This window comes from Dermacentor andersoni, chromosome 4, assembly GCF_023375885.2.
Source record: "Dermacentor andersoni chromosome 4, qqDerAnde1_hic_scaffold, whole genome shotgun sequence".
Lineage (NCBI taxonomy): Eukaryota > Metazoa > Arthropoda > Arachnida > Ixodida > Ixodidae > Dermacentor > Dermacentor andersoni.
Genome location: NC_092817.1, coordinates 46,028,245 through 46,042,102, shown reverse-complemented (window position 1 = coordinate 46,042,102; position 13,858 = coordinate 46,028,245). Strand labels below are relative to the sequence as shown.

The window sequence follows — 13,858 nt, the reverse complement described above, 5'->3', positions numbered from 1 at the left end:
CTCGGACTACCAAACTACACACGCACCGACCGACTCCTGCAGTTGAGTATTCATAGTACCCTGGAAGAAATTGCAGAAGCACAAAAAAAGGGCATAGATTCTCAGGCTCTCCGGCACCAAGACGGGCAGGCGACTCCTAACAGAGATGGGCGTCCCCCTGGCCACTGTCGAAGACGCCTACCAGGGCCTTCCGAAACAGCAGAAAGACAACATCATTATATCCCCCTCCCCGCGCAATATGCATTCCCAGCGCAACTTAGAAAGAAGGAAGGCCAGGGCGGTGGCACTCTTACGCCACGCGACAGAACTCCCTGGCGGCAGCTGCTTCGTTGACGCAGCCCAGTATGGCAACATAAACAATTTAACGTAAGTGTCGATCAACCACAGGGGTTAGACCGTTAACGCTGCTTCGGTGCGAAGCACGTCGTCGCGTGCGGCCGAGCAAGTGGCCATTGCCTTGGCCCTCCTGGACGATAAACATGCCAATATCTTCAGCGACTCCAGGGCAGCCATCTGCGGCTTCAGCGTTGGCGCCGTGTGTAAGGAAGCATGTCGCATCCTCGACGGCAAAAGCATCGCCACCCACACTCTCACGGTGTTTCCCGCTCACATGGGATTCATCATGGGAGGCCACACAAACCTCAACGAGCTGGCCCACTCCAAGGCGTGAGGTCTCGCTTTCCGCGACCATGGAGAACTCCACCGCCGGCCCGCAGTGGTGGAGATCAACCGACCACATACAATTAAATTCCGCAGCACTTTTATCTCGGCAGAAGAGACTTTCCCCTTCCTCACAAGAAGTTAAATAGAGCTCAGGCATTGACCCTCAGATTAATGCAAACAGGCTCGTATCCAAGCCCGGCTTTATTCCACAAGCTTTATCCCGACACTTATGCCACTAGTTCTTGCAGGCACTGCAATGACTTGGCTAGCCTAGACCATATGCTCTGGCGTTGCCCCTCGTTACGAGGCACAGAACAAATCAATGAGGACACGTGGCTCTCCTCTATCAAGAGCCCCGATGCCGGGGCGCAACTATAGGCGGTCCAGAGGGCCCACGATGCGGCGGTCGGTCATGGCCTGACTGTCCCAACGTAGGAGCGACCCGCAGCGCGCTGAGTCGCGTACCGCAGGACCTTCAATAAAGTTTTGCATCCATCCATCCATTTGTACACCGGTTATCTTCCACATTGTGCCGTACCTGCTTGCACCATGTACCTTTTTCCCCCAAGTTTTCCAATATTTTCGTGTTCACGCTTCTTATACTAATTCTTTACATAGCTACATTGTTCAGCTGCTGTTCTGACTATCATCTTAAGGGCCAATATAGCAAGAGGTAGCCTTACAGTGCTTCGCTCTGGGAGCTGTTCTTCTATATCTGCTAACTATTCACTCTGCTACATATGAATCCAATAAGTTAAAACTGAAAAGTGAAAAGAAAGAAATGACACGTTGTTACGATGACATAACCATCATGATGTATTCGAGTGTTTGTCTCTTTCCTTTATGAAAACTTTGCAAATTTATGTTCGTTTGCTTTATGACGCAGTGCGGTGTCCTTGCGTTCATTACTAATTAACTAGTCTTGGTCGAAAGTTGCCGAAATCTGTGACGCCACGCGAAGCTGACGATAGAATTTCATTATGACGCCGCCGTCCGTTATTTCGCTGTTGCGACTTTTCTTGCGTACCAATTAAGTCCAAGCTCACGGTAAGGCCGACTTATTTACAATTTTTAGAGCGGGACTGTTCCAGTATAGTTCACATATAGGTATTTCTCTCTGACGTACAATGCGCTTGATTTGAACTAAATCGCCTATAGTATGAGAGACAAAGAAAGTTCATGGTTTCGGCTTATACAGTAATGATGCGTTTCGGATGCTGTAAACAACGCAAATTAAAAACTTTTTTTTCTAAACACCATTATGTCGACATGTTCACTCTCGTTTATTCAATTTGTTTGGGCGAACAACCTCGTGGCGCCATGTTGAGACCGACCTGCGAGTCCTAAGCTTTCACTTTGGCTTTGATGATTTTTCATGAGTAGTCCTTAATGAACCAAGAGCTTTTAAACAGCAGTGAAATGATATTTGAATGAAATTTCATTTATTTTCAATTGCTTAGGATGCAGTGTCATTTCACAAGGTGTATATTTAGCATTGCAAATATTTAGCAAAGCAATTTCCCAGCAACTCGAGAGAGAGAGAGCAAATGATAAAGGAAAGGTAGGGAGGTTAACCAGGACTGAGCCCAATTGGTTACCCTATACTGGGGAAAGGGAAAAGGGGATGGAAAGATTAAAAGAAGTGAAAGTCTACTGGGTATATCGTTCGGCCACTCAGTCCGGATCACAGATGCTAACTCAATCCAGTAGCTTTCAAATATCGCAGCAGAGCTTTTGTGGCCTTTTGTAGCTGCGATATGCGAGGCCATGGTTCCAAGATATTCTTACTGTAATGTAATGTAATGTATACTCTGAAGAGAGGAAACAATAATTGCGGAATTCACGGTAATCGGTGGTTTGTTCTGCCATCCGTTTGTATGTGTGTGGCAGCGCAACCATCCTATAGAGCCTATTCTCATTTCTGAGTGTGTTGCTGCCTGCTTAGCACACTTACAACTTGAATGGCTTCAGACATAACGGGTGGGAGCTCCTATTGTTTTCAGCTCTCTAGTGTCTGTCGACTAAGCAGTAAGTGCCCGATAGGTCCGCAGTGTGAGAGAACTTAGAAGCCCTATTTGTCGTTGCTCCATTCAGATAGACGCTACTGAGAAGAAAGAAATGCTTACGCACGTCATCGTTCCCAGTAGGTTGTTTGATTGATAAGTTTTACTCGCCGTAGTAGGCAATCACGTGCACCGTTTGGTGAGGCGCCCCAGTGATATCGGTGGCGTGCCACAAGTCACCAGACGCATAACTTGGGAAGCGCTGCTTCAGCGTAAGAGGGAGGGGGGGGGGGGGGGGGGTTGGCGCTAGAGCAAACATTTAAATTATCCCGAGCGACATCTACCGTGGCAGAACTGGTTGCAATCCTGTGTGCTTTACGTTTCATAACATCATAAAAGAATTCGTAAAAATGGGCTATCTTTAGCGATTCGCAAGCCGCTCTCAGATTGCTGCAAAGCAATAAGAAAAATTCTTTGAACACTTTGCTATTGTATGAGACGCTCAAAGAATATACAAAAGCAAGCGCAATGAATCACGTAATTGCATTTCAGTGGACACCCAGGAACTGCAATATTGCTCGTAATACTGCAGCAGACGCAGCTGCGAATCGGGCGCACAATAACGAAGAGACAATCAATCGTCCCCTTTTTCGTAGTGAAGTCCGTCTGCTCCTGAGACAGATTTCCTGTCGTGTGAGCAAAACTACCTGATTTGACAGGCAATCTATGAACGCGGAGTTATACTTTATAGGCCCATGTATAAACCTATAAATTCCGGAAAATCTAAGAGAAAGCAGAAAATTTGAAACATTGGTGCACCGCCTGCGGTTTCGTGCTGCATTTACAAGCCACTTATACAGGATAAAACGTGCCTCTAGCCCGCGGTATTCTTGTCTACATTCAGACGAATATGTGCATCATCTCCTCCTCGAGTGCACGAAATACGATCCAGAACGAAGAGTATTGCAAGCAAATTTGTTGTTCGACCGTTTACACTAAAAAAAGATTCTTGGTTCATGGCCAGCTGCGGGCCTTCAGAAAAGAGGCCTTCTTGCTTTGAAGAAGTTTTTCGAGGACACCAGCATTTCGGGGAGATATTAGGTTTTAGTTGATCTCAATATAAGCTAAATGAGTGACATAAATGTTGCTCTGGGTTATAAAGTGATCTATGTGGTGATCGTGATTTTTACACAATCGGTAATTTAGTTCTGTGCTTCCAGTGTAATTAAATGTGTTGTGTGTTTGGCTATTCAAAATATCTGTCTTTATATATGCGAATGCGTGCTGAACTCATCCACAAGACTTTGTGATTCCTGTACTGTTAGACTGTAGAGTTTTTATTCATCTGGTGTGCTACTGAGCGCCATATTCTGTGTCATTATTCTCCCTTTTTACGCAAATTTGTTTCCTTTGCTAAATAACAAGGAGTAGCCGGTGCCGCCATAAAGGCGCCGACCTCTCCTAATATTCATTTCAATAATAATAATAATAATAATAATAATAATAATAATAATAATAATAATAATAATAATAATAATAATAATAAAGACGCTCAAAACAAAGAAAAGATGCGAAAATGAAAAAATAACATTGGTTTCTGCAGACGACATGACGATTGTTTCTTCTCAGCGTAGGGTTGCATTCCTCAATTGGGTCAAAGTAGGAACAAAGTTTGACTGGGAAGCAGCGGTCCGGACGAGTTTCCCCCCATTTTCTCTCAGTAATGCATTACACACCCACGAACCGTCCGAGCAAGCCCACGCTGGATTACAATAACGACGGTCGCGAATATCCGCTGCGTCACTGCGAAGTCGAGCATTTCGTCCATACAATTTCGTCGCCAGTGATATATCAGTCCGACATACTTGTGGAAGGCGAAACGGCGGACGGCCCCCAATGCGGTTCGCGTGCATTGGAGTTAGGTACGCACTTAGGAACCCCAGGTGTTCAAATTAAAATTATTGGGGAGCCCTCCACTTTGGCGTCTGTCATAGCTCCGGCCTCTCTGGGAGGTTAAATGAAATCAATCAATCAATCAATCAATCAATCAATCAATCAATCAATCAATCAATCAATCAATTAATCATTCAATCAATCAATCAAGCTCCTTAAAGAACTGCCTTTCTCCTATCCTTTGTATCCTGTAGTGAAAATAAATCCTTGCTGAATAGGGTACGCAGTTTCTCACTGGCATGTAGAGAAGTCCACACTCGCGTCTAGAGCCCTCCGTGGTGCGCCACGCAGTGTTGTGCTACGAGAACAACAAATTGATATTTTTTTGCGCTTCTACTTGCTTTGAAAGACAGTGCTTGTGCGCAACGGTATAGTCACCTGAACACACAGGTCGCACAGCGAGGTATCCTGTAACAACAAGCTGCTTTCACATTGTTCCTTATTTGCTTTGCAGTGCGGCACTCGAATGCTCCAGCCAAGAGTGTGGAAATTTGTACGATTAGTTGTAACCAAATCCCTCGGTGGGGGCATACCGCGGTCGTTGAGAAGAAAAGTCTAAAATCACTGCATTCTACCGGTGCTGACGTAAGGACGAGAGACTTGGAGGCTAAAAAATAAGCTCGAAATCAGTTAAAGACCATGCAAGGAGCGATGGAACAAAAAATGTTAGGCATAACGTTAAGACGCAGGAAGAGAGCGGTCTGAATGAGAGAGCAAATGGGCATAGACGATATTCCAGTTGACAGTAAGAGAAAAAAATGGAGCTGGGCAGGTCATGTAATGCGTAAGGTAGATAACTGGTGGACTATTAGGGTTACAGAATAGGTGCCAAGGAAAGGGAGCCATAGTCTAGGATGGCCGACAATTAGATGGGGTAATGAAATTAGGAAATTTGCAGGTTAGTTAACTAGCGCAACACAGGGTTAATTGGAGATCGCTGGGAGAGCCTTCGTCTGGTACTCAACATAAAAATAGACTGATGATGATGATGATTATAATGATAATGATGATGATGAATTATGCTTTCAACTAGTGTAAAGAGAAAACATTATGTATGTAAAGCACGTGTGAAAAAATCTTCTCCTTGAGCTGCTGGAGCTAAAATTATGGCCAAATGTTTAAGCACAAAGCTAAGAAATCGCTCTCGTCTACTTTTGAAACCCTACAGATGAATTCGAAAACAGTACTGTGCGCACTTTGTGTTGTTACATTGCTTGTTACCTGATACAATGTAAGTATATTGAAGAACTGAGTATACATTTGCAAGAACACTTCCGCGTTTCCATGCACGTACAAAGTAGCAAACGAGTAAACCACGCCAAATTTTGCTTTTAATCACGACCCCGCTTCTCTGAAAGGAAACTGAGATTTAATCAGCTCAATGCTTATTGAAATTGGGCACGATAATAAAGAACTAGCAGAAATTAACCATTACCGACATTCAAAACAACACAAACTTGTAGAACGAGTTCCGCAACGTTCTGCAAGGCCCACGTGAATACTATAGCTACTAACGTAGCTATAGTACTAACCAATGGAAATCGCCTGCCAAAGCTCTCTCGCGCATAATAAATCGAGGACAGGGCGTCCAAATTATCAGACCACAATGACGTAAAGAGTAAACAGCCTAATTATACGTTCTCGCCTAACAATTATAGACACAGCGAAGCTGGGACCCCGTCATTAGAGCTTGAGCAATTGGAAGAAATGAAAAAAAAAAGGAAAAGATGGCTCGCTGGGTGCGGTGTCAGCAGCAAGGGCATTATTACACAGTTGTAATTCCCCAACGCTGCTGCAACGTTGATTCAAGCAGTTCTTTAAATGTGATTTTCTACCCACGTCATATGCACTTGTTGATCGAGGCTCTGTATTCGCGTAGTTTTGCTCGCCTTACAAATGTTGTGCCTTAGAAGCATAAGGCTGGATTCCGCTTCTTAATTTTGTTTTTCCTTTCCGAGTAAGCTGCGGAGCTGGATCGAGAGCCACGAGAGTTGCATATTTGCTTCTCTTTACTTGGTGCTTGCGGTCGGCACCGGATACACCCTAACTTGAATTCAAAGACACGCCGAACCAGTGTAATGATCTCTTAAAATCCCATGTCACATAGAAAGGCAGACACCAAGTTTGTGATATGACATGCGAACAAACCAAGTAGAAAAGCACACAGATCTCACTCCAATAAAGAAGTTCCGAACAGTCGAAGTGTTAAAACAAGATTTTGTGAATGAAACCAGCAACACCATAAGTTCAGCAAATCAGATATATACCGCGAACTAACTATGATCCAGCATTTAAATAATAACGTGGGCCAATACAAAGAATGCAATGCGAGAACGACTTTCTTTTCTGCATGAGGAACAGGCGTCCAAGTTAAATTAGCAGTTATCAAATGGCGTTTACAGCATGCTAACGCTAACAAGACATGGAAGTTGGTGAGGATCTGTGACGTAGTGAAGAGTGGGGGAACAGCGCGGCGCACGCAGAAGATGAATGTTACTCTCATTCGTCTACATCGTTCTGCGTTCGTCAATGAGCCAACGTCATCGTGGCCAATTATCTCTCCACTTAAGAAAGATCCTGGGAAAAAATATTCTAATACGTTGCGCGAGATTAGTGCGAAGATCAGTGCCACTACCCGGGCTCAAGAAAAGCCCGCTGTTACCTCACCGCATAGAAAAGCGGTGTTTATATAGTCAGGCTGCCCGAGCACATACTGGAAAAACGTAAAGGACAAATCGTATGCTGATAAATTTTCCAACTTACGTGGCTTCCTCTGAGCACGCCAATTACATTCTGGTCGGCTAACTACGCGCCCTTGTGAAACCTGGCCCTCATGAAGAGTCGCTAGTACACCCAGCAACAAACGAAGCGGCTACTCAGTGACTCCAGCGCGCGCACATAAAGGACAAAAGCAATTGTGGTAGCGAGTCCCTTTCTGCGCAGCGAACGCTAATCGTTCCTTGGCAATCTCACATGCGGCGAAGCCGCGTATCTTGGCTCACGTTCAATATAGTTTTGGACTTCCTTCTCGACCTCTGCTCAGGTAATCCGTAAGCCCTTGCGCTCAAGAAATTCCAGAGTAAGCGTTAGAACGACTTTGATGCGACCAGCACCGATTGCAGGGAAGGGAGCTGACCAGCTTAATCATGAGTAGCGAGCGCCATCTTTAACAGTGGTTCCCACAAACCGCTTCGCAGTAACTTATTGCTGCTGACTGCGTGCAAAGAAAGAAAGAAAGAAAGAAAGAAAGATCTGTTATCCTTACCCATTCGGGCTCAGGGTCGCATGTTTCGCTGCTCTAAGGGGAGTAAGTAAGTTTAAATCTACCAGCAGAAAACATGAAATCAAGGGTCGGAATAGACGAAGCATGTACTCTCAGGTGGATGACAACCTTTGGTTGAATAAAGCTTCATTTAGCTTGCGTGTTTCCGTGAAATTCATCTGCCATATATACAAAGCGTGACGACAACCTTTCACAAAGCTGTCATCATAAAACTGTCCCAGCTTGAACAGAGGAGCTGCTCATCGCTTTTCCTCTAACGCTTTGCAACCACCCACGCGCGGCCTTGAGCAGGCTCCAAAGTGCGAGGAAGGTTAGTAAACATGTGTTGTACAGATCGGTTAGTGCAGCAGACGCCCAGACTTATGGGGGATACATACTTACCTCAATGGTGTAGCTCTCATTGGACAGGTACATCGGCAAGTAACGCCGGTTCGAAAAACCGAGCGTAACCAAGTCCGGCATCTTGACAGTTTTATGCCAAAAGCTGTCTCGATCCTCAAGTCTCAGCCCAGCAACGGCCGCACTTCTTGCTCCATAGGACTGGCCACACTTTTCGCCACACCTCCTCCTCCTCCTTCTCCTCTTCCTCCACCACCACCACCACGACCTAAGTCCGTCCCGACAACCGCGGGTAGGACGAAAGGAAAGAAAAAAAAAAGAAAGACCAGCAAAGCGTGAGGCAACACTCACCCCAAGGTTTTTGATGACGGCCGTGCTAAAGCGCCTCGCGGCCAGGAGCATGGGATTCGAAGAGGTCCCGACCGCGGTGCTGAAACGTCTCGCTGCCTGCAACATGGCTGACGCTGGCTTTCTGGACTGCCGATGGAGGGTCCCTTCCGGTAGCGGAGTTTTGTTTTAAAGAAAAGAAAACTGGGCGACTCGGGGGAGGCGACAGGAGACTCGAGAGCCGTCGACGGCACGACACCGAAGGATACCGCAGCACGGCCACACACACACGTCTTGGGAGGCTGGAAGCGCGCGTTCAACCGCCTCGGGATGACGCTGTCTTGACTCCACCAGAACACGGCGGATGTGCTGCGTGCATGCGTACGACTGCGTGCGTGTGTGCGCGCGCGTAAGGCCTGAGCTGAGTTTCGTTCGCATTAGAGTGGCGCCTCTTTCGGTGCTGCGAGAGGTGACGGCTAGAGGAGGTGGGGCGGTAGAAAGAGGGGAAGGGGGGGGGGCTACATGTTGGCTGTCTTTAGGTGCCGCTCCGTACACACACACAGACACAATTGCGTCCATTCCAAAAGACGCCATCGTACGACTGAGAGAGAGAGAGCAGGAGATTATGACGTCTGTTGGCTTCGTTTCTATGAATGTTCTTTTTTTTTTTTTTAATCTGCTCTCGCTGTGTTTCCTTTTTGTCCTGGAGGACTGTAGATAGGGACAAGAGTGCACTTTCAGCCAGGCCTCGATAGCAGGCCAGAGGTATCGATTAACGATAGCGGCTGAACAACGAACGGAATGCAACAGCGCGAAGAGAGACGAAGGGAGCGTGCGGAAGGGATCTGGGAAGGGAGACTACGCGCTGGGTCATATTTGTTGCTAGCACTGAAGTGACCACGCGCAGTACCCAAGCAACATGGCTACAGTAGGGAGCTTTAGAAATAGAGTCCCTAAGCGGCTTTGCGTAGCCGAAAACCCGAACTCCTTTGTACGCTTTTTGCATTCCTTTGTACGCCTGGCCGATAGCGTATCTTAACTTTCGTCCCCTATTTCTAAAGCTCCCTAATGATGCCGCACGTCCACAAGTTTCTAAATTATACTCTGCCAAAAGAGAGCGAGAGAGAAGCAGTCGTCGCCACAATTGCATATCACACCTGAAGGCACGGAAGCACGAAAATCAGCCACAAAGGCGGACAGCTAAGTTTTGTCACCGGCACTAACTCGGTCTGACAGAGGTAACCATGTAGCAAGGTTTATCACAGAGAGGCTTCGTACTCAACTCCCACACTACTAAAATGACAACTTGAATCAAACTGGAAAAAGTAAGTTTCCTCGAAAGCTCGGGCGCTGCGCTGTAATGTAAAGAAACAAGAACTTCCTGGTTGACAAGCGCGAGCAGTATATGAGAGAGAGAGAGAGAGACAAATAACTGAACAAAAGGTTTGTTCGCGTCGAGAAAACCCTGCCATCAGCTCGCCAGGAATAAAAGGAAGACATAAGCGCTTCTTCTTGATCGCGAAAAACAACAACAAAAAGAAAACAGTTCCTTGCTTGTAACCGTAATATAGTTGAATGTGTTGCTGAATGTAGTTTAAAGAAGAAAAAAAAAACGTCATAACAGCACGCGTGCTTTTATGTAGTCAACGCCAACTGGCTCTTTCGAGAAGATCGCGTGCGTCACATCGCGTAGCACGGCTGAGTGAGATGAAGGACAAGGAATGAGATGGCCAAATCTACAACAATTTTTTAACCATTTCACGAAGGCTTCGCTTCACACACATTCCAAGGTGTGCGTTGGATCTACATAATTCTTTTCCCACTGACATGAAAGGATGACGTCAACGAGATTCGCGACATTGCTGCGGCGAATGTGGCACCACATAAGAAGCTCCGCTCTACCCATAGGCTATCATGGCGCTATCACCAAGCTGGCCGGGTAAAAACGTCACGCCGGTATGGGCGGTTGGCTGCAGCGGTACTTGGCTGTGAGAGAAGAGCTGTTCATTCACGCTGCATGACCGCTTCTTTTTCAGGATCTTTTTATATATTCTTTTTTTCCCGAGTGCATCTGCCTATGCGGTGGTTGTGTTTTCAAGCGTAATAATTGCACTGTGTATTGCTCTGTCTGATGACACCTATTTAGCAAACGGTTTCGCTTAGCGGAGCATACGCTCTGCTATACAAATTTAATTGCCGCAACGAAGTATTGATACTGCAGTTCTTAAACTATCATTAAACAATATGCCTATTCAACGAGTCCCTTCTTTCAAATACTTAGGGGTCATTTCTGATGAGAATTTACACTGGCATGAGCAAGTACAGAATGGGTGCACAAAGGTAGCCTATGGCTGCTATACTCTAATAAAAGCTCGCCAATATTTTCCATAAGCTATACTTCATTCACTGTACTTTTCATTATGTCACTGTCACAAAGTTACTGCCTGAATTAATGAAGTGCGACGTACACTAGTTATCTAAAACCTGGAAAACGATTCCAAAAGCGACTATTGATAGTCATAAGGCACGGTCAACCTATACGTAACATTTTTCAATCGTAACGTGTTCTTTCAGTTCCGATGTTGCGCGACTACAAGATTGCTGTTTCAATCAACAATATAGCTAATAGAAACGCGCCTCTTCCTGTTGATCTTTTTTCCGTTCTTATACGCAATATGCGACATGCTCCAAATGGTAACTTTAACCTACCCAAATGTCGTAACGTTTATGGCGAAAGACTAATAGAATTTAACGGAACTAAAATTTGGAACATGATCCCCCTTGAAATAAGAACTGCACGTAATTTAGGCCTAGAATGTAAGTCATTTTTTCTGTCTATGCAAGACCTGTGAACTTGCGTGTCTGTTGAAAGACATGGTTTGAGATTATGCTCGTTATATGTATGTACGTATTCTAGGTGTACTTATATACGCGTATATATATGAATGTATGTATGTTTGTTTTTTGTAGTTTCTTGAGTGCTTTTTCGCCTTCTAGCTGACGTGTGCATATTTTGTTGTATATTGCATTGGACCGGCCACTATAACCTCTTTGGGCTATCGGTCGAAATAATCTTTGTATATATATTTTCTGAGGTTCTTGAAAAATAAAGTTCCATTGATTGATTGATTGATTGATTGATTGATTGATTGATTGATTGATTGATTGATTGATTGATTGATTGATTGATTGATTGATTGATTGACTGAAGTGTCGCGCGGTCGCTTAGTGTTATACAGACCACGCGGATCGCTGGATAGCTACGCTATATTTAGCGGAAAACAGTACAACGTTTTCTTTTTTTTTCTAAAATTCGCACCAATATTTAAACATATTTATTTTAGGCGCACACTATCATGCGTTGGAAAAATAAATGTTGCATATCAGAGTAGTGTTGCAACTGACGCGTTTACTTGTTAATCACTTCTCTTACAGCATTCAAGAACAAGGACACGCAAACACGAAGATATCACAGCGCTGTGCCTTTTTTTCTTGCGTGCGTCTGTGTTATCGAGCGCTGCATAGATAAGCGATTTATCAACAACTAGACCCGCCGAAGTCTGCGCTTCAAAAAAGCGAGTGCAGCAGAACTGTGAACCCGTGCTGAACTGAATCCTGCACGTCGTCAAATCAATAAGCACACTGCCAGCTGAAACGTACACCCCAGCTGAAGATACACTTCACATAGTTCGGCTGCTAATACATATTCAGCTTCCGAAAGTTATTTTTGCCGCCATAAACAGCACGTATAGGTCGCTACTAGCCTCGAGTCGCCTGACCTCACATCGATTATACTCGAAACATGTTAGAATCACAGTAATTCGCAATGAAACCCCTGCTGCTGCAAGCCACTGCATGTAAAGCATGATGGTCCACACATAACACTGCGAGGAGCTAGAAAAGCCGGGCGGCGACCAAACTGCGCTGAGTTAGAGGCCACGTTTCACCTCGCCACGAGAGAGCTTGGTCTATAAAATTTGTATCGGCCGTTTCTCGTATTATATTCTGCGGGTGCAGAAAGCAGAATTGGCGCAAGCCATTGCGTGGCACGCACGATCGAGTAACCTTGAGAGTCAAGTGCGCCGGTATATCAGCACATACACCAGGTACAGGAGCGATGATTGCCGCTTCCTAGAGTAAACGGCGCGGGCGGTATGCGCAAATGGGAGCGGCTTCCCGCAGTGAAGTCCCAGGCGTCGTCGTCTACGGTGACGTGCGGCAGCGCGTAATGTCTCGCGGTCGGCTCGCTAGGGTAAGCTCATCAACGCATTATAACAGCGCGCGAAGCAATTTCGAAACGCGCCGCTTGCATGGGCCTCTCGCCAAGGTAGGTGGAATGATGGCTAAATTACGTCGGGACACTCAAGCGATCTGATGTCAGCGGATATGCAGGCGAGACTTGTCAAAGGTCAAAATCAAGGTGATCGCAGTCAAGGCGACGCTGTTCTTTTTTTTTTCTTCTTCCTAAGAGTTTCACCACAATTCTTTGCTGCAGCGTCATAGCGACGCGGATGCTTCATTAGATATGTAATTGAGACTCGCTGAAGGGGGAAAGGGTGCGAGGTGCAATCAGCCTCCTGTGTATTTACAGTGTTCGCCCGGCAGCTATAAAATGCATGGGAGCGAGTGGCACTCGGCTGCGGCACCACGTTCCAAAAATGTTTAACCCTGTCAACCATTAACCCTTCTTAGTGTATGCACCACTTGCGCCATGCGCAGACCGCGCAGTACTAAGTGGTTCCTCATTGAAAACACGAAAGGAACAACGAAAAAACGAAATTGCTAGCTGATATGACTGTAGCTGTGAAGCTACAGGTAGAGGATCAAAAGGCAGGGAGAGAGGAGAAAAAACGAAGGAGATGAGACAGGACATGTGCCGAATACATATGTACTATGCAAATAGAGCCCTCTGCATACTACATAGAAAGGTCGTGACTAGGTCGCTCATCCGCTCAAACTTTATACGTGATGAAAGAAAGTTGTCGTCGCCCTAACCGTGCTTCAGTAAACTGTGACCAACTACTGGGAAAGTGGCGCCCTCCGAGTGATCCCCGGTTTTTGGCGTAAACGTGTACGCAATGAAAAAAAATGCCTAGGTAACGTAATTATCTGGTTCCGCCAGGTTGTCGGTCATTTCTGCACGGTGCGACAGCATGCGGAAACTAGTACAGCGGAGAACATAACATAACGTTTACTGAGGCAACCTTCGAAGGCACCGAAATGGAGTGAGAGGTATTGAAGTTGTGCGAAACTGTTCTTTGCTTTAGCTGGAAAAATACCGCCAGGATTC

At 45.7% G+C, this 13,858-nt stretch overlaps 1 protein-coding gene across 3 annotated transcripts in view; it reads right to left on the bottom strand.

Moving 5' to 3' along the window:
- The window catches only part of LOC126537049 (sodium-dependent dopamine transporter-like), an 85,859-nt gene extending 76,078 nt beyond the window's left edge, over positions 1-9,781 (bottom strand). Inside the window, exon 1 of one of the 3 annotated variants that reach the window (XM_072287809.1) lies at positions 8,593-9,781. In XM_072287809.1, the coding sequence (XP_072143910.1) occupies positions 8,593-8,697 (105 nt within the window). In that variant the 5' untranslated portion in view covers positions 8,698-9,781. Of the gene's footprint in view, positions 1-7,382; positions 8,183-8,283; positions 8,571-8,592 lie in introns of those variants that run through there. The other 2 variants (XM_050184171.3, XM_072287812.1) reach the window with 2 other exon arrangements.
- Positions 9,782-13,858: the final 4,077 nt, after the last annotated feature.